The sequence below is a fragment of the Tenrec ecaudatus genome, chromosome 10 (assembly GCF_050624435.1).
Source record: "Tenrec ecaudatus isolate mTenEca1 chromosome 10, mTenEca1.hap1, whole genome shotgun sequence".
NCBI lineage: Eukaryota > Metazoa > Chordata > Mammalia > Afrosoricida > Tenrecidae > Tenrec > Tenrec ecaudatus.
In genome coordinates, this window is record NC_134539.1 from 777234 (window position 1) to 800521 (window position 23288).

The 23288-nt window shown below is 56.3% G+C and overlaps 1 protein-coding gene across 1 annotated transcript; it reads left to right on the forward strand.

The window, feature by feature from the left end:
* The first annotated feature begins 817 nt into the window (after positions 1 to 817).
* Positions 818 to 7674, forward strand: SAPCD2 (suppressor APC domain containing 2). The gene is made up of 6 exons (XM_075559766.1): positions 818 to 1741; positions 3594 to 3706; positions 4112 to 4273; positions 4700 to 4834; positions 4916 to 5020; positions 5115 to 7674. Exons 1-6 carry the CDS (start codon positions 1240 to 1242, stop codon positions 5235 to 5237), a joined length of 1140 nt encoding a protein of 379 aa, XP_075415881.1. The 5' UTR covers positions 818 to 1239; the 3' UTR covers positions 5238 to 7674.
* Positions 7675 to 23288: the final 15614 nt, after the last annotated feature.

Consider the following 23288-nt stretch of genomic DNA (forward strand, 5'->3'; position numbering starts at 1 on the left):
AGGACACGGGTCCTAAGAGCTCGTCTGAGCGTGCAGGGGCCTGCCCAGAGGGAGTTTGGCTGCTGACTGCCTTAGTCCTGGCATCTGATTTAGGAAGCTGGCTTAGAAAGCTGAGCTGTAGGACTGGGGTGGGGGTGCTGCTCAGGGCAGGGGGAAGTCTGGAGGGTGGGCAAGAATGAAGGAGCTGGTTCTTGGGCAGTTCCCAGACTTCCAGGGGGTCCCCAGGGCCAGGCTGAAGAAAGCAGGGCCTCCCTCTCAGACTGGCCAGGGTAATGCACGGCCTCTCACCAGGCTGCCCCGTGAGGAGGCCACTGCAGAGCTTGTCCAGCCAGACTGAGGGCCGTAGAGCCCAGGGGAGGCCCGTCCCCAGATTGGGACCTGAGGACAGCGGAGGAGAGGTACCTTTGTCCTGAAAGGAGTGGCAGGGGTGGCCAGACAATCCGTTGGGGCCAGGGGAGGAGCTGGCAGCTGTGGGGACAGAGAGGCCTCTGTATGAGGGGAAGGGCTCAGCTGGCTGGGGCCTCAGGTCCCCTTGAAACCCTCCTGGCACCAGAGAAGCACCCCACCCCCACACCCCTTAAGCTAGGGCCTGTGGCCAGGGAACTTTCAGGGAAGAGTGCCCCAGGGGACTGGTAGAGGACAGGTAGGGTCCCTGGGGGGGCGCACCTCTATCCTTAAACCACGGGGCCACCTGGGGACAGGTTTTCAGCAAGACACCAGGCTCCGCCCCTCTGAGCCATGGCCAGGGTGGCTCAAGAGGCCTGGGAGGAGGGAGGGGGTGCAGCCATCGCAGGAGGCCTGGTGGCAGTCGCCCGAGGGGGGACCCAGAGGAAGGCCCACTCTGGGCTCCCTCCCTATCTCCTCTAGGGTGGGAGAGGAGCCGGAGCAAGGGGTCCGGGCTTGCAACCTCAGCACCCCGCCGACAGCAGCGCCAGAAGGGAGGGCCCCGGACAGGAAGACTCAAACCCGGCTGGCCGCCGCTCAGCCAATCGGGGAGGCGGTGGGTCGGCGTCGGCCAATAGCTGCCGCGAGTGCTAATGAGCGGTGACGCGGCAAGGTGGGCCCCATTCAAAAGTAGCAACTATTGTCGCGCCGGCTGCGCGCGCGGCGCCGGGCTCGCCGCCTGGATGCTGGGCGGGTAGGTTCGGCTGCGGGCCGGAGACGAACCCCGGGGGGGCCGAGCGGGTCCACTCAGAGGTGGGCCTCGGATCGGGGCCCCGGGTGGCCGCGCGGGCGCTCATGGCGGCGGGCGCGATGGCCGAGGCGGGCCGCGTGGTGGCCGCCGGCGCGCCCGCGCCGAGCCTGGGCACCGAGGGGCTGCCGCGCGCCTTCCTGCAGAGCCTGCGCACGCTCTTCGACATCCTGGACGACCGGCGCCGCGGCTACGTGCACCTGGGCGAAATCGAGTCGCGGTGGCAGGGCGCGGACGCGCGGGAGCTGCCCCGTGGGGTGCTCGAGGGCTTGCGGCGGGCGGCCCCGGCCAGCGGCTTCCTGACCTTCGAGCGCTTCGTGGCCGGCCTGCGCGCCTCACTGCTGAGCGCCGAGGCCGGCCCGGGGACGCGGCCGGTCCAGAAGCCGCCGCCGCCGCCACGCTTGCTCTTCGCCCCGGCCGACGAGCCACGCACAGTGCTGGAGCGCAAGGCCCTGCCGCCCGGCGTCCGCAGCCTGGAGCGGCTCTGCGGCCAGCCTGAGCTGGCGACCCGGCAGGCCGAGATGGAGCGCAGCCCAAACGCAGACCTCGGTGAGTAGGGCCGCCCTGCTGTCCTTCGGCCCATCGGTGCCGCGCACTTCCCAGGGGTTCCCGAAGGCAGCCCTTTGTGGACACCTGGCGCCCCTCCGTGGGCCTGGAGGGAAAGGCGACCCCCAGGGACCTGAGCGTGAGCAGTCCCCCCACACCCACCCCAGCAACTCCGTGGATGGCTCCACCGACCTGCCCAGGCTCCCGAGCTGGCCCTGCAGACCCCAGCCTGCCCCGAGGAAAGCCTCCCGTCAGGCCTGCCCACACCTGAGACCCTGAGTCTCCGTGCAGTCTGACAGCTCAGCGGGGTGGGGGGGGGCACCCTGGGGAGGGGGGCTGCTGGACTGAAGACCTGGCATTGGTTTCCTGGGTATGTAAAGGAGCACTTGGGACCCCCAGCAGCTGAGGTCAGGCAGGGCCACACGGGAGGTCCCTTCTTCAATTCCGGACCTGTTGGCAGAGATACCAGGAGACAGCCCAATGTCCCACCTCGGCCTCCCACTCTGCATTCTGGCGTGAGACCATCCAGCCGGCCCATGTGCATTTGAGCATCCCCATCTGCCCACACACCCCTCATCCTGCCCTCCCACCCCATGCACGTAGCATCTGCCCGCCTTTCTGTGCAGCGACCAGCTCTGCCTGGCTCTGCAACCCCTCCCCTGCTCCCCAGCCCTGTGGTGGATGCTTGGGGTGACGCCCGCCCAGCTGGCAGTTCCCCTATCAGGCTTCCCCTGTGCCCCACCCACCCAAGCCTTCTTTCCCTAACCCCATGGGGCACCTAGGGTAAATGACCCAAATGCCAAGCCAGGGCTATCTCTCTGGTGTCAGATGGGCTGGGGGGTTCTTTGGAGGCCCTGGAGCCCTCTGGATGGCTGGCTTCCTCAGTCACTGTCTTCATGGCCAATGCCCACCAGGGGGCAGCACGCACTCTGGGTACCCCAAAACATCTCCCATTAACCCCTGCCCACAGAATTGGCAAGACAGCTCACTCTGGCAGAACTGCCAAATCCCAGCTCTTAGGGACAGAAAGCAGCTTCCCAGGCCCCCCCCCTTCCTTCTCCCCACCTGTGGGTCGCCAACCCTGATGGACATCCAGGTGCTGCAGCCTGGGTCCCGGAGCTGCCTGTGGGTCTGAGTGTGCAAGCCATCCCAGGAGTTCGTCTCTGTGCCTCTCCTGGGGGTGTCCCTGCTCCCACATCCACTGGCAGCTTGAGACAGGAATACAGGCCCCTAGGAGTCATTTTGCTCTGCTGACCACCTGGTTGGGGTCCTCAGGGTCCTAGGGACATGACCTTCGAGTGCGACCCTTGTGCTGTCAGGGCTGGAGAGCTGAGGGAGAGATGCTTTGCTGGGAGCGTGAGGGGTGGGAACTGCAAACACAGCCTCAATCCAGCAAGGCAGCCAGAGCACCTACCATGGCCCTTACCCGACACCCCTGGCAAACGTGTCGGTGGGGGACCCTGTAGGCTCAGGGCTGGCTCCACTGCAGTTACACCCCGCCCTCCAAGAAGTTAGCTCCATCGCTTGCAACCAACCCTGGTCCTTAGAGGGCCATGCATGTGAGGGGAGATGCAAAGGGGACTAGGGGTGCAGGCACCAGCCAGGCCAAGCCCCTGCCCCCTGAGCTGGTTGTGGGGGTTGTGAGCACAACCGGTACACATCTGTAGTGGTATGTGGGCCAGGCTAGACTGGGACTGGAGATGAGGTGGGGGGGCAGTGGGAGGGGTGTGGGGGAACTTAGCTGGCCTAGACCCCGAGGGCAGCTGCACTGCTAGGTGCCAGGGGCGGTCCTGGCTCAGGGCGTAGCGGAAAGCCCCAAAGGTTGTGAGTGAACGGGTAACCCCCCTCTGTATAGGCAAAGTGCTCTGCAGAGCTGCAGAGGTGGACTCGGGGAACGCCCAACGGCCCCCACGTGCCAGAGGGGGACATCGGCGACACACGATCACCAATGGCGTAGACTGTGACGTGGTGAGTGGGGGCCTGTGGCCATCACAGTGGTCCAGTAGAGGCCTCTCTCCAGCAGGAGACCATTGGGGGGGCAGTCAGGAATAGTGTGACTGCATAGAGTGGGCCCCTTCCCCAGGACTGCCCTGCTTTCTGCCATGTTAGGCCATTTCACTCGCCCCCTAGTGTGTCACCTGGGACAGGCAGGCCCCTGAGCTCAGAGGCCAGTCGCTCCCCCATTCTGAGCAGAGGGGTTCAGAGGCCAGGGCCCTTCCAGCACAGGTGGGTTTGCAGATGTGTGTGGCTGTGCACGCATGCCTAGGTGTCCCACAGCGTCATTCCCAGTGTGGGTTCCACACAGGCAGGTATGCACACGTGTGTGCTTATTTGCACGCGTGCATGACAGGTGTGTGCGCACGCGTGTTGCAGCTGAAGCAGCTCCAGGAGCTGGAGCAGGAGAAGGAGGTGCTGCTTCAGGGCCTGGAGATGATGGCACGCGGCCGTGACTGGTACCAGCAGCAGCTGCAGCGCGTGCACGAACGCCAGCGCCGCCTGGGCCGAAGCAGGGCCACCAACGCTGCTGCAGCCGCCGTGAGTGACCCCAGCTCTCACTCATGGGGAGCCCCTGGAATTAGCACCGCCCCCTCAGAGAGGGGAGGGGCCTGGAGTTAGGACTGCCCCCAGCCCAAGTGTCCCTGGAGTTAAGACGGACCCCCCTCTCAACCTAAGGCTCCAGAGTTAGACCACCACCCCACCCCACCCCCAACACAGACACCGGCTCAAGTGCCCTAAGGTGTAGGACTGCCACCCAGCCCAGGGGATCCAGGAGTAGGATGCCCTCCACTGCTAGTTAGGGCCGACCCCCCCAGCCCAAGTCATAGTAGCTGAACCTCCCACCAGGCCGTATACCAGGAGCCCTGAGTCCCCTAGGCTCTAAATCACAGCATTGATGTCAGGACTGTCACGGGGACCCTCAACTGGCCTTGTTCTCTGACCATCAACTCTACGTTCCTCCAGGACTCCGGGACCGAGGGGAGCCCCACCCCACTGGGACAGCTGCTGCCCAAAGTACAGGAGGTGGCCCGGTGCCTGGGGGAACTGCTGGCTGCGGCCTGTGCGGGCCGAGGGGTCCCCACAGAGCACCCTGATAGGGTGAGTGCCCCTCCCATGCGGAGCACAGATTCCCCCCATCATCCTTTCCTGGAGTTTCTGACTGACCCCACCCTCCAACAGGCTGTGCCCTCATCCTCGGGGGCCCTGGGGCCCAGCACTCTGGCCGCCCCCTGGCCAGAACAGACCATCCTTATGCTGAAGGAGCAGAACCGCCGCCTCACTGAGGTGAGTGTCAAGAGGGGACTGGCCCCTGACCGCTGTTCCCCACCCACGTGAGTGTCCGGAGAGGGCCAGCCCTGATCGCTATCCTCCCCTGCAGGAGGTGACGGGTAAGAGTGAGCGCATCACTCAGCTGGAGCAGGAGAAGTGGGCCCTCATCAAGCAGCTGTTTGAGGCCCGCAGCCAGCAGGAGACGGGACCCCTGGATGCCACCTTCAGCTAGCCTCTGCCAGCAGACTGGCTCTGCCCTAGCCTGCCCAACCCCAAGCCAAAGACCCTTCAACTTGGACAGAGGCCTGAAATGGGGTGCCCCCTCCTTTCTCACCCACCCTGGAATGGCCTACTCCCAGCCTAACACCAGGGGTCTTGGCCTCAGGAGCGGACCCTTGGAGTGGGGCAGGGGCTGCCATCAAGCCTGAAGCTGCTACTGCCACGTCTGCTACCTGGTCACAGGCAGCCCCTGGGCAGGAAAGGGCCGTGGCAGCCCCACCCCTAAGTTTATAGCTGCCCCTTCCCCCTGAGCCTGGGGTCCCAACTCTGGTCTCTAGTAAAAGTACTGGTCACACCGGGCTGCACTTCCGTCAGCGGGCAGCAGGCGGCGTCCGGTGAGCGCCAAGCAGAGGCCCTTCATCTGAGTGGGGTTGACTAGTGGGGCTTAGTCCAGGATCCTCCAGACCGCTTCCTTCCCTCCAACCGAGCGAGGGGTTGGGTGGAAGCAGAGGGGCCTTGAGGGGAGAACTCAACTTTCGACAGGTTCTGGGGGAGGAGTCTCAGGCCAAGGTCCGTTGGACTCTGTCTGAGGGTGAAGGAGTCAAGCTGAAGAGCACGCTGGACAGGTTCCTGATTAGGACAGAGAGCAGGGCTCAGCCCCTCCCCACTGGCTCTGGCCTTGAACTAACTAGGGGCCGGGGCATGGGGTGCCAGGTTCCAAACCAACCTCCGGGAGCAGCGTGGGACCAGCTGGTGCCCTGAGTGTTCCTGTCACAAGTGGCTCCTGCCTGGAGGAGTGTCCACCTAGACTGCCAGAGGTGTGCTGTGGGCAGAACCCCCCCCCCGCCCCCCGGCTGGGTTTGCTCCCCACATTCAGGCTCCGGCTCTGCGAGAGCTGACTCAGTGCTGGCCCAGGTGTGGGTGGGGCGAAGACACTTTCCTTGTGACAGGAAAGGCACCTGCAGGCACTGGAAGAGGCTGGGAGCAGGGGTCCCGCTCAAGTGTCCGCCCTGTGCCAGCAGCCCTCATGGGCTGCCGGATGGATGGTGTTCTGCATACCTGGACCACAGGAGGGCTGAGCAACCCTCAGCTCAGGTCACAGCCAGGGTCCAGGCAGGTGCAAGTGTGTGAACAGCAAGATACACCCACAGACACGCATGCCTCCCTGCACTTGCGTTCTCTGCTGGGCCCCTGATCAGCCCTGGAGTGGGGGTTCTAGGTCAGGCTGGAATCCGACAGGGTTCCCCTGAGAGGAGTGGGTTTCCCACCCCAACCTGCGCTGCGTGGCCAGGCTCATGGCCTGGACGAGGGCAGGTGTCCTAGGGCCTGGCCTCGACCACACCGACAGGGTGACCCCAGGACTTGGATACCTAAAGGGCTTATCAAGCGCAGTGGTTAGGATGACCCCAGTCACGACCTTGCTCCCGCCTTCTCTGGGGCCCCTCCATCAGCAGGTAACATTTCCGGAACAGAAACCTAATCCCGTTTCCCCTCCACGCCACCCCCACCCCCGCAGGGGCTTCCTGGAGTGGGCTAGTTCCCACTGACTAAAGCAGGGACAAACACCGCATGCTGCTCATCCAGGCGCACAAGCAGCCTGGACCCTCGCTTGGTCGGCGCCCTGGAGGCGGGCACAGACCTCTGGAAACGCGTTGGCATGTGGAAGGTGCCAGGGGTCGAGCGAGATTCTGCCAGGGGCACGTTGTCTTCCATAATGCTTCCACCCCCAAACCTCGTGCCCCTTTTATTGACTCTGCATTCACTCTGCCCCCTACCCCCAAGGACTTCCCATTTCTGCCTCTGAATTTCACGTATCTCTCATGACCTCAAGGTTTCTTCACCTAGCGACTCTCCAGGGCTGGCTGCGCGAGTCCCAGGCCAGCTTCCCAAGCCCCAGCGAGGCTGCTGCTAGGTGTGGCCCTGGGGCTTGTAGGGTGTTGCATCGCATCCTGGTCTCTACACATTGGGCGCTTGACAAGCAAAAATGTCCCCAGATATTGCTCCATATCCTGGGGGGCGGGGTGCACTGGTCGCCAGCTGCAAAGTCACTGTAGATTCCCGGAAATGATGCGCGCGGAGCCAGAACTGCCACATGACTTTGCAGCCCCAGGACGCTTCTGCTTAGCTGCGTGGGACTTCCTCTAGGTACCCGGCCACAACCTGGAGTGGGCGCCCGCAGCAAATCCTGGCGCACAGCGTGTCCGCGCCCCGGGGCAGAGTGGAGAAGGAACAAGAAATCCACCGGAAGGAGGAAAGCCGGGACCCACAGCCAGGTGGCTTAACTAAAGGAGCGGCACCATGTGTGCCAGCGGGCAGTGTCCACACAATTGTCCACTGAAGCACAGGAGACACTCCCGTCTGTCCAACAGGCCGTTAGCAAGCAGCTGCCCGCTAACAGAGTAGCAGTGAGCTGTCATGTACCGAGGTAACACAAACTCATAGCGAAAGACGAAATAAAGAAATTAAACTCCATAAAAACCAGAACAAACGATGTGTTCACCAGAAGACTTCCAGGTTACCCACTCTCACCCATCCAATATTCCACTAGAAATGCTGGGCCAGGCAATAGGACAAGAACAGGAAATAAGGCACCAGGGTTGGGGCACTGTCCCCAAAAATCAAATATGCAGGAAATTCCCCAAGAAGACGCCCAGAGCAATGGAGGGATGCGCTAAGCTGCAGAGTTCAAGGTCAAGACAGGGGGTTCTTTTTCAAGCAGTGTTATTGGCCTACAATTCACATATCACACAATTCAGCAGTTTAGCCACATCAAGAAGAGTTGTCAGTTTAGAACATTTTCTTCATTGCCTTCATCGAGTTGCCAGTTCCCCATTTCCTTCCAACCCCACTGCCACACCACTAATCCAGTGACTGCCTGTAGATGTACCATACCAGCAACAAAGTAAAACAGATAGAAACCTTGATAGAAAAGAAAGCAGAAAATATTTAAAAATTAGAACAAATTGAAACATCATGCGAGGATCAGATTGATAGGATGTTACATCGTAACCTAACAGCATCAGCAGTCCACTTTCCAGTACATTCTACACAGCCACCAAGGCTGCCCACTACCCGGGTCGCTGCTCGGGGGGCGTTCACCAGGGGCGTCCTTCACCTGTATGTCCCATCACTTTTTTGTTTTTTAAGTATATAAAGTGAAACAACTTTAAAATGGGTCAAAGGGAGATCAAAGGACAAGACACTGCATTTTGACCCGTGAAAGCTATAACCGTCTTCACTGTCTGATAGAGCTATTCACACCCTTTAACTATCGCCAGCGGCTTCCTGCAAATGAATCCCACTGTCATCCACAGCCTTCTGCAAACCAGGTGTTCACAATACCATCTCTGGTACCATTCCCTCTTTTGGATTTGGGTTTTATTATTTACAATCCTTGGATCACAGAGGCTGGTGTGTTTCTTCCACATGGACTTAGTTGACACATCACTTAGATGGCTGCTTGTTTGAAAACAAGCCTCTAAGACCCCAGTCACTCACTCTTTCTGATAGCCCAGCACCATCTAGCTTCTTCACTAGGCTTTGCTATAGCACCCTTAGCGTCATTGATCTTTTCCTGTCCTGGGAATGAATTGTTCTTAGACTGAGCCTAGGATTAAGTGGAAGCCCACAATCTCCTGGTTCACCTTAGCGGCATTATTGCCATTTTGTTAGAGAACAGTCTCCACCATGCCCCGACCTCGCTGCCATCAAGTGGACACTGACCTGGTGACACTGGAGAGCAGGGTACGACTCCCCCAGCTGGGTTTGGACACCAGCAATGCAATTTTGAAAGGGAAATGTGGGGCGCCAGGCCCTTTAGAAAGCCCTAAACCAAACTCACTGCCACTGAGTCACCTTGCAGGGCAGGGTGGAGCTGTTGCGCCAATGGCCGAGAGGAGTCTGCCCATGTGGCACAGCAGCGACAACAGAGACCCTGCTGAAAGACATTCAAGACTTCCCTAAGAGGAAGTGAGCCCTGTGTGTCTGGCCTGGAAGACTGACCAATGTGAGGCTGTTGACGTTGTACATATTCTACAGCATCCCAGTGAGAATCCCCACAATCTGCTTTCCAAACCTCCCGTCTCTGTGGACCTGAGCAGACGGAACGGTATTGAAGGAGAACAAAGTGGGACTGTTAGAGGGGGCGAGGTACCTGCTGTCAGTCAAAATACTAGAAATAGAACATAGTTTAAGGTTCAGTTTGTTGAAATTCCAAACTGCAACAGCCCCAATCCCTAGCAGTAAAAATTCCTTTTACACTTAATCAGTAGACATGTTCTAACTCAGGAACTCAGTGAGCCAGGCATTTTCTAAAATCATTTTTGGGGGGGCTCGTACACAATCCATCCATCCATTGAGTCAAGCACATTTCTACATTTGTTGCCCTCAACATTCTCAAAACATTTGCTTTCTACTTGAGCTCTTGGTATCAGCTCCTCATTTTTTCCCTCTCACCCCCCCTCCCTCATGAACCCTTGATAATTTATAAATTATTATTTTGTCTTATCTTACACTGTCTGATGTCTCCCTCACCCACTTTTCTGTTGTCCATCCTGCATGGAGGAGGTTGCATGTAGATCCTTGTGATCGGTTCCCCCTTTCTATCCCACTGTCCCTCTACCCTCTCAGTATCGCCACTCATCGTGAAGGGATCATCTGTCCTGGATTCCCAGTGTTTCCGGTTCCTATCTGTACCAGTGTACATCCTCTGGTCTAGCCAGATTTGTAAGGTAGAATTGGGATCATGATAGTGGGCGGGGAGGAAGCATTTAGAAACTAGAGGAAAGTTGAATGATTCACCGTTGCTACACTGCACCCTGACTGGCTTGTCTCCTCCCCGAGAGACCCTTCTATAAGGGGGTGTCCAGTTGCCTACTGCTGGGGCTTGGGTCCCCACTCTGCACTCCCCCTCATTCACAATGATTTGGGTTTTTTTGTTCTTTGATACCTGATCTCTTTGACACCTCGTGATCACAGGGGCTGGTGTGCTTCTTCCATGTGGGCTTTTTTGCTTCTGAGCTAGATGGCCACTTGTTTACCTTCAAGCCTTTAAGACCCCAGGTGCTATATCTTTAGATAACTGGGCACCATCAGTTTTCTTCACCACATTTGCTTATGCACCCACTTTGTCTTCAGCGATTGTATTGGGAAGGTGAGCATCATGGAATGCCAGTTTAATAGAACAAAGTGTTCTTGCATTGAGGGAGTACTTGAGTAGAGGCCCAAGGTCCATTTGATACCTTAATACTAAACCTATAAATATATGCACACAGATCTCTTTCCCCATCTTCATATATAAATATATTTACATATGTACATGCCTTTATTTAGACTTCTATAAATTCCCTTTGCCGCCTAGTTCTTTCCTCTATTTCCTTTTACTTTCCTCTTGTCCCACATCATGCTCAGCCTTTAGTTGGGTTTCAGTAATTCCTTTTGGTTACATTACCCTTGATCAAACCCTACCAGGCCTCCTACACCCTCCTCACCATAGATTTGGATCACTTGTTCCCTTGTCTCTGAGTTTGTTAAAACCACTTCCTTTCCCCCACCTCCCCCTCTCCCATGCCCCCCCTCGGAATTGTTCATCCAGCCTGTTTTATCTAGACAGACTTGCTGAGATAATAACATACATAAAAACAAGACAGAACAAAACCAAGCAACAAAAGGAAACAAAACAACAACAAAAACCAATGACAACAACAACAAAGAAAGCCTGTAGTTAGTTCAAGGGCTGTTTGTTGATCCTTAAGAGTGTCTTCCGGATTCTGATGGGTGCCACGCCCTGGCCCCAAAGTCCATTTTTGGTATTCCCTAGGGACTTTGTGGCTCTGTTCCCCTTGCTGTTCTGTTGCAGTCCCTTAGTGTTTTGCCTCGGTGTGGTGAGATCAGATTGGGCGCAATTCCCACACTGTGTGTCCAGTGTGGTCTCCTGTAGGGTACGTGTTAGTGTGGAATGTCGTGTCTCATAGTGGGGCTGGCCATGTGGTCTTCTGAGCCAGGCATTCTGACCAGTAGCCAGACAGGCCTCTTCCACGAGGCCTCAGGGGATGGCTATCTAAAAAGGTGAGGTAGGGAAGCATTTCCCCAATTTGGACAAAAAGGAATGCATGAGGCTTCAGGGGATGGCGGTCTGATGTCCCCGGAGAGAGGCAGGTATCGACAATCTCCTGTGATCATTGCAAAACCTGTCTTTTTTGTCCCACAGTTTACAGTGTCAATGGCATCTTGTCATCGGGAAATCCTGATTGCTTTTCTGCCATCATGGTGAAACCTTTTCTATCACGTGATTTAAGGTATACAATTTGCTTGATTTTATTGGAGTTTTGAAGCAATGTGGGGGTAACGAACCCCACTGTCTCTGTAAGGTCTCTCTCTCCGGGACTAGATTTCAGCCTCGGTCCTTGGCTCCGCACGAGAAAGATTTCACGCCGAAGCCGGGCTTGTGATCCAAGTGAATTTAATGAGAGTTAAAAGAAGCTTCAGGTTTTATGCGGCACCCACAGGATTCCTTTGACCATGCGGCCTGGCAGAGACTGCCCCAGGTCACGCAAGGATCTCTCTGCTTCCACGAAGAGGACCAGACCACCCAAGCAAGCCCCTCTCCCTTCCCGTCCCTGCCTTTTCAAGGGTTCCCGGGGGAGGCGTGGTGAACGACCCCAGGTCGCTCCCATTGGTTGAATTGCAATCACCTGGCCCAGGTGGGCTGCTCCAGGTGTAACGCCCATCGGAGCCCACCAGCGGGAAAATCCAGCTTTGTCCTTTGCTGGCTCTCCTGGGCATGCGTAAATGGACTTCCCCATTACCTAGGCTAAGCTACCAAACATCTCCTCCTGTCTAACACTTCAGAATAAACTCAGAGGTACCCAAATCAGCCTGCTCTCTGTCTTGGGCTGAATGACAAGCATTCTTGGGCCCTTGTTTCCCGGCATCAGGCAGACTCACATTTTGGGATTTTAAAACATACCCTCCAAGGACAGTCATCAAACCAGCCCGCTCCTGGCACCAGGACACCCACAGAGACCAAGGCAGTAGGACCGAGAGTCCAGAAACAGGCTCACCACATCACAGGCCCACTGGCTTTTGGCAAGGGTGGCGGCCTGTTCCGGGGAAAGAAGACTCTGGAATGCATGGAATGCAAATGGATTTCCACATGCAGTCACACAGGTCATGCTCACATCACGCACCCATTCTAAGCAAGCTCAGGACGGACAAAGACCTAAATGTGCAAACCAGAACCAGGGCACTTGGAGAAGAATAAGCAGGGCTATATCGTCACCATCAGGCCGAGCTCTCAACAAGCACGGCCACCACAAGGCCACAGCAATGACCCACTGCCCTACCGTCCATTCTGACTCGCGGCCACCTTTGGATTCCGGAGCGGGGATTCTTTCGGGGAGCAGACAGCCTCATCCCATGGCGGGGCTGTGGGGGTGGGAAACAGCAGAATTTCTCCCAAGCTGTCTCCCGCAAATATATGCCAAACTTAACTGCTGGGAATGACTACACACTTGGAGGTCATCGAGTAGATCAGGGGTCATTATCCCTAAGAGCTATCAGCCATCTAGAGCAAGCTGACTCCACTGTTTATCTCACAACAAGTAGGGCCCACTCCTTCTTGCAGGAGACCCCAGAGAGGTCAAGCCTGCCCAAGGGTGACCAAGGTTAGGCCGCCATCATGACTCTAGGGTCCGCCCTTCTTGTCACATGTACACCTCTAGTCCCTCCCCTTCCTATGTGCACACCCTAGCTCATCCCCTTCCTGTCACGCTCATTCCTATTGTACCGCCCCTTCCTGTGACGTGTGGTGGCCTGTAATGAGACCCCCGCCTAAGGATTTATAACCTAGGGCTAGCAATAGAATTGGGGCTCTCTCCTGCTCTCACGCCGGGCTCTCCCAACAAGGACCACCAAGCAGGGCTGAGGTGAGCATGCTACCATGAAGTGTGTCTGCTCCATGACTTCCATCTCTCGTCCATCGCTCACGTTCTGAGGTCACTATAATCTTTACTTATTACTGCCGTACAACTGCGCCTCCCGGGCCTGTGATGATGTGTTGGGGGCCCTCCATTCCCCCACATGTGGGTTCGAAGCTGGGGCCTTGCTAGCAGGCCAGTGATCACCGGACACACGGCCGGGCTCCTTTGCCTGCAATGCCCACAGACAAAATGAGGCCCTCTAAAAATCAAACGCATCTGCTCACCATGAGACTCTTTTTTTAGAACTGCGAAAAGGTAAGGGACCAATTGGAAGATAGCTTTGGAAACGATCGATCCGGCAAGAGCCTCAAAGCTGAGATATCCACAAAAGGCAATAGCAACGGCAACAACAGGACAAACCGTGCCGACAGACAATGATGAAAGGACCTGAAGGAGGCGCTCACCAAAGAGGACCATTTTGAGAGCGAGACAGTCCAGATCAAAGTGACAACGCCACCTGGGCCCACCGAGCAACGGCTCGGAGAGGGAGGGGAAACGGTTGTTGGTGTTGCCGAAGAATCATTCGACCCAACAGGACACCGCCGGCCCTGTGCCATCCTCGCAGTTGGTGTCAGGTCTGTGGCGGTGGCTGCAGCCATGGTGTCCGTCCGTCGCTTAGAGGGCCGGGCCATCCTCTCGTGCGGCTCCCCCTTTACCAAGCAGGACGTCCTTCTGCAGGGACTGGTCACTCCTGACAACATGTCTGACGTACTCAAGACAACGTTTTGACCTCCTTGCTCCTAAGGAACCCTTCTGACTGAGCTTTTCCCAAGACAGCTTTGTCTGTTCCGCCCGCCACCCCTGACCCTTCTGGCCATCACTGCCAGCACCATCATCCTGATGCATCGAGTCTTCTTGGGTCTTCCCCAGTCCATGTCCAACTCTCACGTGCTGAGGATGTGGTTAAAACATGCCATGGCTTGGGCAGGCCCCCTGAATCCTCCGAGTCAGCCTTGCTCGTCACCACATCAAAGAGAGTGTTTGCAGCAGATGTACCCTTGACTGCTGCTTCCTTGAGCACTGCTTGGGGATCCAGGCAAGCTACAATCCTCGACGAGGTTGGTGCTTTGTGTTGTCACGGTGTTAGCCATTGGGTCTTCTTGACATTGACTTGTGACCCATGCCCAGGGCTGCTGTCTTTGACCTGCACTGGGGCTCTCCCTTCAAGGGCTCCTCACTTTTAGCAAGCAGGGTTGAGTCACCTGCATATCACGGATTGGCAGTGAGCCTCTCTCCAATCCTGATGCCTCACTCTTCTCCACAGAACCCAGCATCTCCGATGATCTGCTCGGGTTTGGGAGCGAAATGGTCGCACCATTTGAACCCTGTCCAGAACGCACAGCCAAGATAGCTCTGGTCTGTCTTTTGTCTGCATCATCTCAACAGTCACCAGCTAAACTAAACACCACCACCAACCAGTAAACACACCAGCTTTACCGATCACCCCACCCCCACCCCACACAGACAATGCACACACACACAGAGGTACTCCGGGTGGGGAGGACCTTTGTCATTCTTATGCTTGGGAATATTCCATTGTCTCTGATCCAGAACTGCAGCACACTCAGGCCTGAGTCATAGGGCCCATGCGTGTTGTGTGTGTGTGTGTGTGTGTGTGTGTGTGTGTGTGTGGTGGATGGAGGAACAAACCCGGAGCTTGAGGAGCTATGGGGCTGTGGTTTGTCTCGCTGGGTGGTCTGCGATGCGGAGGCAGTGGTGGCTGCTTGCCGAGGAGGACAGCGCCCTCATCCCGAGGGGAGGCCGGAGGAGAGAGGAGACCCTTGCCCTCCTGGGGGCAGGCGAGCGGTCACAGAGGCGCTGACCCTGGCCCCCCTCTCTCCGGGTGCTTCTTCCCTGGTTCTTTGGCCACAGCATCTTGCTTTCTCAGAAGAAAGTAGAGGCCAAGTCGGGCTCTCTGTCAGTCCGGTCTGAACCCTCACTTGACTTGGGTGGTGTGCGAAGGCACGGAGCTTCCCGTGACGATCTTCAACTCGAGTGGAAAAGAGATTTGGTAGATGGAGGAGTTTCCCAGAGTGCAGCCCAGTGAGACAAGGAGGTGGGAAGGAGGACAGGACGGGTGAGGAAGACTCACCTAGAGCGGGGTGGGTGTGGGTGGGAGGGTGTTCCTGAGAGTGGCCGCAGAATAAGGAAGGAGGGGCAACAGTAACTGAAGAGAGAATGAGAAACTCCCAGAATTCTCTGAAAACAAGACTCCTCAGTCCTCCCTCAGGTAGGTGCTGGCGAATTCCAATCAAGATGAGCAAACCTAAAGGCGTTGCTCCGACGGAGAGAAAGTCCCGGGACCATCAGAGACAGACTATGGTCGGGATCTCCGGCTGAAGCTGGGAGGGGCAGAGGAAAGGAGCCAGGCCCAGACCAGGGGCGACTCGGCAAGGAGACCACGAGACAGACCGAGGGGCTTTGGGGCTGAGCCTGGGGCTGGCCACCTGGCCCACGGAGCCAGAGGCCAAGGGCCCATCCGGACTCGCATCTGAGGACCAGAGAGAGGAGAGGCTGGTGCCTGAGAAGAGGTGCTGCTGGGGAGTGGTGAGGATTGTATCCTTACTACTTACGGATCCTGACTTGTAGTGACCCGCTCCTTCCCTTAAGAAACGCCCATAGCTGTGGGACAAACAGACAAAAAGGGAAGTAAATCTCCCACAGACGAGTCCCCCCCACCCCCGCCAGTATCAGAGACGAGAAGACAGTGCAAACGCTGCCGTGAGAGGCTGAGATTAGTAATTATTAACTCAGTCTTTGAGAGAGAAACGAATTTTCAAGAACAGAGCATAAATCAATAAATAATGGCCCAGAAATTGGGGTGCACCAGCAGCAGCGGTTCACTTCAGGACTTGCTGGGGCAGAAGGAAAGGCGGCCTAAGAGGAAGCCTCTGCTTTCAAGCAGGAAACAGCGAACAAGCACAAGCAGGGGCAAGGGCTGCACAGAAACCACCCTCCGTTTCACGCCTTCGGGAACTCGCGCTCTCAAAGACGCCGGGGGCTGGGGATTTGAGAGGGTTTGACCTGGGACGTGTGACCTGGAATCCCAGGAGTTTGTGGCCAAGAAGTCAGCTGGGCCTGCATCATCCAAAGGCACGGCCAGGGGCCGGAGAACCCGCTTCCAGGACGGCAACCTTCCAGAGCTATGGGCCGGAGGCCACCGGGGCCTCTCCCGGAGTGTCCACACAACACAGCTGTAGGTTTCCCCTCCCAGGAGCGATTCAACAGACAACCAGGAAGAGGCACGGCCTTCATGGCTCCATGTCAGAAACCTGTTACAAGAAAGTGACCCAGATCAGCCTTCGCTCAAGAGGGGGGAACTGCGCTTCATCTCTTCAGGGGAAACCCCAAACCCACCAAGGACGAGGAGACGGTTCCAACTCAGAGCAACCCGACAGGCCCCATGGGGTTGGTGAGGCTGCAGATCTTTTTTTTAAATTTTTTTTTTAAATTTTTTAATTTTTTAATTTTTTTTTTAAGGCTGCAGATCTTTACAGGAGCGGGCAGACGGCCACATCCTTCTTCCTGGGGGAAGCTGCTGTGTTGCGCCCCCAGCCCTGTGGTTAGCAGCCCAGCAAGGCCCCACTGCACCACCTTCCAGCAGCGCAGCTGAGGAAGACGGCGGCCGTGTGGATCGGCTGTGTCCTTGGGAAGGCGGGGAGGCTAATGTTAGCAGGTTAAAGGGAAACATCATCTCATCATCTCAGGAGGTTCAGAAGAAGCATCTAATAGCTCTCAATATATATGACAGAAACCATGGACGACTGGAGTAGAAACCCCGTCTTTCTCCTGGGGAGCTGCTAGGGGTCTGGAATAGCTGACCATGTGCATTGCAGCTCAATGGGTGTGTGGGTATATGTATATAAAATAATCCATTAAAAAGCCAGCATCAAAAACATGATGCTTATTGATGAAATGCATTCTCATATAGGATCAGGAATGAATGACGAATGTGATCAGCCCCTTCCAGAGTTTTACCAATAAAGTACTGAAGTATCACATGTACCCAAGTGATGGTTACAAAGTTACTACTGAATATAGTCACTGGATGTCTACAGAGAAGCACAAAGTCTTTGGAGAATGTCACTTATTTTTAAATCATTTTATTGGGGGCTCGTACAACTCTTACCACAATCCATCCATCCATCCATTTACCCGTCCGTCCGTCCATCCATCCACCTGTCCATCCATCCATCCGTCCGTCCGTCCGTCCGTCCGTCCATCCATCCATCCATCCACCTGTCCATCCGTCCATCCATCCATCCATTGTGTGAAGCACATTTGTTGCCATCATCATTCTCAAAGCATTTTCTTTCTACTTGAGCCCTTGGTCTCAGTTCCTCATTTTTTCTGCAAGAATGTCATTTCAAATGACACAATTCTAATGGACCAAGGGACTAGATCTTTTTCTTTTTGCAACTCCCCTGTGTGTCGCAAAGCAATTTAAGTCTGTTTCAACTTTATGTTTCCCTCGTTTATGACCACTCAGAGCAGCGTTCAGGTCTGCTGGGTCAGGACTCTGCAGGGTTTCCAAAGCCGCAACCCTTCTGTCTGTCTGTCTGTCTTCCACTTTGCGTTTCCCCTTCGTGTGTGGGGTGCGACACAGAGAAGGGCCTGCTTTGTGCAGGTCGCATCACGAGTTCTCACATGGGCGCTTCTCTTCTTCTTCATGCTTATTCTCCCACCCAACCCTGCTCTCTCTTCCTACTCCCTCCCCACCAACCCTGGCCTGGTCATAGTCTGTAAAGTCTCTTCTTTCGGTGTGAACACCATTTTCCTTGTTCCTTCTGCATTTGTAGCAGTGGCGTCATGAACATTGTCTTTGTGAGACCGACTGACACTGCCTAGCGCTTGTCCACTCCTCCGCAGACGGGCTTTGGGTAGGCTCCGCGGGCCACAGTACACGACAAGCAGAGAGCTCGGCTCAGAAGGAGAGAATGACAATGGGTTGTAAAGATGAAAGAAAACAAGACAATGAGGACATGCGCCAGGGCTCCGGTTTTCTCCTTCGGTGGGCAGGCTGCCCATGCGCTGCCAAGTGTTTGTGTCAGTCTGGGTGGACTGGAGAAACAAATTCATAGACACTTACATGTGTGTGAGAAAGCGGTTTATATACAAGGGCAGTTGAATATTGAGAAAACACCCCAGCCCAGTCCAGATCAAGTCCATAAGTCTGATATCAGTCCCTGTGTCCATACCAATCTATAAAGTCCTCTTCAGACTCATGAAACACATGCAATGACGCGGAATGCAGAAATATCACAGGCCAGTGGGTGGGAAGTCTTGTGGATCCAGTGACAGTGTAAGCATCTCAGAGCTGGCAGGGGTCTCCACGTGGCTTCTTAGCTCGAGGTTTGGTTCCATCAGTCTCTCTCCATGTGTCTTCTCCACAGGGATGTCTTGCAGGGAGTGAGCACATGTCCTGCCTCCAGCGAGCTTATCTCTTTAGCACCTCCAAATGAGGTCATTACACCTGATTGACCCCACCCCTTCACTCTGAAGCCTCAAATTGACACCAGATTATGTAACTACCACGGGGTTTGTCCAGAAATGAGATACGTGGGCTCTAAAGTTCCCCCTGACACTCCGTGGGCATAGAGTCCTGGACGAGGCTGAGGGGAAGCAGGGTGTCTTTCTCAGCAGGCAGGATGCACCATTCAAATACTCAGGCCAGGTCCTGGGGCACACAGTGCTGGGACTACCATCTCTCCATAAGGGACAGTGTGGCCTGAGACCTTCCCTTCCGATGGACGGGAGACATGCGAGCAGAACTAGAACACGGTGTGGAGAATGGCTTTAGAACCACAAGGGCAGGAGAGACGACGGAGGGACCCCAGGCCCCGGGAGCGCGGCGTTCAGAGCGTCTGTGCCATCTCGGGCAGGGGAGCCTCCATCTCCCAGGCTCCCAGTGCTCACAGTTCATCCATGTGCAGCAGAGTCCGACTCTGCTCGCCAGGGTTTTCAGCGGCTGGTTTGTCAGAAGTCAGTCACCAGGCCTTTCTTCTGAGCCTCCTTGGAGTGGACTTGAACCTCTGACTTAGCAGTGAGCACCTGAACTTGTTAACCCTTTGCGTAGCCCGTGTCACCAGGGTCCTGGTGGCCCTGTGGGTTGGTCCTTGCCTAGCCGAGGGTTGAGTTGCTCACGGACAGCTGCTCTGCGGAAGAGATGGAGGCTGCCTGCTCATGGACGGTGGGTCGGTGCTGACTGGTGTTAACCCTATAGGACAGAGCAGAACTGCCCCTTACGGTGTCTGAGCCTGTCTGTCTTTACAGGACCAGAGAGCCTCATCTTCCTTTGCGAAGCAGCTGGTGGGTTTTAACGACTAACCTTGTGGTTAATAGCCCAACACTTCTACTGCACCGCCAGGGCTATACACAGACACACACACACACACACACACACACACACACACACACACTTAAAGCACCAGCAGGGAAACACACACACACACACACACAAATACTAATGAGAGGGCTTCAAAGAGTTTGTGAGAAATTCTATTACCTTTTAGTTCCATTTTTCCATGAACTTTCTGAAATATATATATATATATATATATATATATATATATATATATATATATATATATATATATATATATATATATATATATATTCCTTCCAGACCTTTCCCCCCAAAAAAAAGCAATGCAGAGAAAATGCACTAAACACTTAGACACTTTATGAAAAACTCGCTGTCACCAAGTCAATGCTGACTCATAGTGACCCCTGTGGGTTTGTTTCCAAGACAGTCACTGTTTAATGATTTTTAAAATGATTATTGTGAATCAGGTGGTGGTGGCGGTTACATTTCAGACTCATCAACTCTGCATTCAATGAGCGGTGGCTTTTCAGGGGGGCTGAGGACTCAGAGCCACCCCTGGAAGCTTCTTCACTGGCAATCACCTGGGCGAAATGAAAAGGTTCTCAAGGTGCCCTTCAGCCCTCTTTAATGCCATGCTCCACACCAACTACCATCACATGTGCCTTGGGACCATCAGTTCCTTAGGCTGTTGGAACCAGCTGGTCTTGGGAAGGAGCATTGCTGAGAAGCCAAACTGAGCAGAGGGAAAAAGAAAGTGCAGGGACCAGTGGTCTGTGGAGCTCTCTCCTGATTCTCTCCTGGAGAGCCCGGTTTCGAGTCCTCACCAGCATACAGCACAGACCCGCTGCTCAGATCAGGCAGCTGAGCCAGGAGCTGAGCTCTGTGGGCATACGACTCACCTGCCTGATTCTGCCAGGGGCACCTAGTCTCAATGCTAATCTTCCCTCCCCAGCCAGGTGCCTTCCCCTGTCTGTCATTTACCTCTGTTCCTCATCTTGAGTCTTAAGGGGTTGGCTCTGAGTCAAGGGCCTGTCTTGATTCCTCCAGCTGCTGAGTTCTTAGAGCTAGCTGCCTTGTGGAGGGCCCTTGCCCCTGGCCTGGTGGCATGCTGCCTGTCAGTTACTAACCACTGCTGCAGGTTGCCATCCTGTGACTCAGACTCACCAAGGGCTTTTTCAAAGTAGGCACACTGGGGAATCTTCCCCACCACTACCAAGCCAGTCTGAAAAGTGGAGACGCCATAGATGGGCATGGGGAGGAAATGAAGAAAGGACTCGGAATCTTGAAAGTTGAATGAGGAAGCTCCAGATGTCACCACACCCTCATGAAGGGCTCACCGAAGACAAGGGCACTTCAGCCAAGGGTGGTGAAGAAAGCAGACGGTGCCAGACTTTGACAAAGAATCATGTCTGGGGTCTCAAAGGTCCGTCTTCCCACGCCAGCTGTCTACATGAGGCATCACCCAAGCCCACGTGGAAGGGGCACAGCGCCCATGACTTGGGGAGCCAGGTCCGCGCAGAGAGTGGCAGTAACTGTCTACAGGAGTAGAAAGCTCAGGCTTTCTCCTGCAGAGCTGCTGGTGGTTTGAATGGCCGCCCGACACAAAGCCACTCACCACACCACACACACTGCCCTCCAGTCGATTCTGGCAGAGCAGGACTGTCCCCGTGGGTTTCTGAAACTGGAGCTCTGTACAGAGGAGAAGCCCCCATTGTTCTCCCGGGGAGTGGCTGGTGGTTTCAAACTGCTGACCTTGTGGTTGGTGGGAATCCATGACGCCAAGGGCTCTGTGTTTGAGGTGTGGGAAAATGTGCTCTTTGCGCAGGAGGAAATGCTGCTGAAAACCCTCAGACCCCACTGGACGGTCCGCAGAGTCTCACAATGACACAGAGCGTGGGCCCCAGGGACCTGTGCTGATGAGTGCCCCGCCCCCCACCCTGTACTTCAGGAAGAGCTTGTGTCTTTCCTGAGAAAGCCGGACTGGGCCCTGAGTGCAACCCAGTAAACCCACTCTGACCTATGGACTCCAGGAAGTGCTTGCAAGTGAGCTGGGACTTCCAGCACCTCTTGTCCTGTCCCAGTCACTGCCCATCATGCTCTTCACACCACCACTTCCACGGGGCCGTGTGAGAAACCACACAAAGAGAAGTGACCAGTTAAAAGGACAAGGTGTCCTGGGAGTGGTGAAGCCAGGACCGGCAAAGCAACAAGGAGGCAGCTCAGCGGCGGGGGACACAGAGGGAAGCAGAGCAGTGAACTTCAAGCTTAGGGCAGTAAATATGATGAGGAGGGGCTGCATACCAGGGGTGTGTGGGGGGTGGGGGGTCTCCAATGTCCCCACCACTGCCCCTTTCTTAAGCTCCGCCCGCCCACTCCTCCGGTGGGACAAGTGTGGCTCAGGGGGGCCTCTGGCCAGTGGTGCACTGCTGCCCTCAACACAATGGGCAGCACTCTCCGCTCACAGTGCAGCCTTGGTGGCACAGCCAGGGCTCCGCCAAGTCGGCCCCAAGACCAACGGAGCCCCTGCTGTCGCTGCCAAGGAATCTCAAGCCAGTCCAGCGGGCAGGGGTGGGGCTGGGCATGTAGGGGGGCAGCGAGGAGAAGCGGGGACATTGACTTCTCTGTAGCCCTCGCCTGCACCCACCCGGCAGCTGCAGACCGCTGCTGGTGTCTTTGTCCCGGCCTCTCCCTTGGGGGGCTTTGGAGGGGGAAGCAGGACTGGAAAACGGGCCTGGAGCCCAACGAAGGCCACGTCCAACTCCCCCAAGCGGCCAGGCTGGGCGTGAGGGCCCCCGCAGTTCCCCCCTTCCCTCCAGTCTCAAACTGGAAGAAAGCCTCCTTTGGTTGGGCTGTGACACCAGACCCTCCGAACCAACGGGCTGCGGTCCCAGCCCCATTGTTCCTGCTGGGGGCAGCGCCAGGGCGGTGCCCCTGCCCCGCCTCATCAAAGGCCCCTGTGGCCCCCATGTGCCCAGCCCAGCTGCAGCCGTTCCCTGGTGGTCTGGCTCCAGGCTCCCTGGGGCGCAGCCTGGGCTGGCATTCCTATCCTGCAGACATGAGCCCAGTTCCATGGCACGCAGCTCCCAGTGAGCTCACAGCAGGGAGGATGGAGGTTTCTTAGGGCAGCTAACTCGGGCCAGTGCGCAGGGACCTATGCTCTACTGACTGCCACCCCAAGACGCCTGGCTGGGGAATCCTCTGTAGGGCAGCCCTTGGCACCCTGCTCCTATTCCCCACTGTGGCGAGGCTCCTCTGACCTCCCCTCCCCCCTGCAGGCACAGGGCCCCTCTGAGACCCATCTCTGGTGTAGGTGGCCTGTCCCTCCAGTTGTGGGACTCTGGGCTCCCAGGCTTAGGGCAGCCCATTCCCCATTTCCGCAGGGATCCATAGAGAGGGGATGTCTCCAACCTTTCCCTCCTCACGCTGCAACTGATTGTCTCCAGCCCCCCCAGAAGAGTGTCCCTAGGGCCCAGACCCTCTGTTCAAGCCCAAGCCTGCTCTCCACAGCCTGGCATCCCGCGCCCTGCCAGGTCCTGCCTCCCAGCCAACGTGCGCTTCCACCCCGGGGCACAGCCACTGTGCCCCGCTGCATGTGGCCAGACATTGGCTGGCCACCTCTAGGGACACAGGAGACAGGAGAGGAAGGACGGGCTCCGTGGTGGTCAGGTAGGAAGGAGAGCGGATGCTGATCCAAGGCGCTCAGCGGTGACACGGGCGTTGGAGGTGCGGCGCGGTGACTCAGCTGGGCCACGTCTCACAC

Bases quoted from the DNA above. Each gene is read 5' to 3' on its own strand.
- SAPCD2 (XM_075559766.1), top strand. From the start codon at position 1,240: ATGGCGGCGGGCGCGATGGCCGAGGCGGGCCGCGTGGTGGCCGCCGGC. The intron at 1,742-3,593 runs GTGAGTAGGGCC...CCCTCTGTATAG, and splicing joins CAGCCCAAACGCAGACCTCG to GCAAAGTGCTCTGCAGAGCT. The intron at 5,021-5,114 runs GTGAGTGTCAAG...CCTCCCCTGCAG, and splicing joins AGAACCGCCGCCTCACTGAG to GAGGTGACGGGTAAGAGTGA.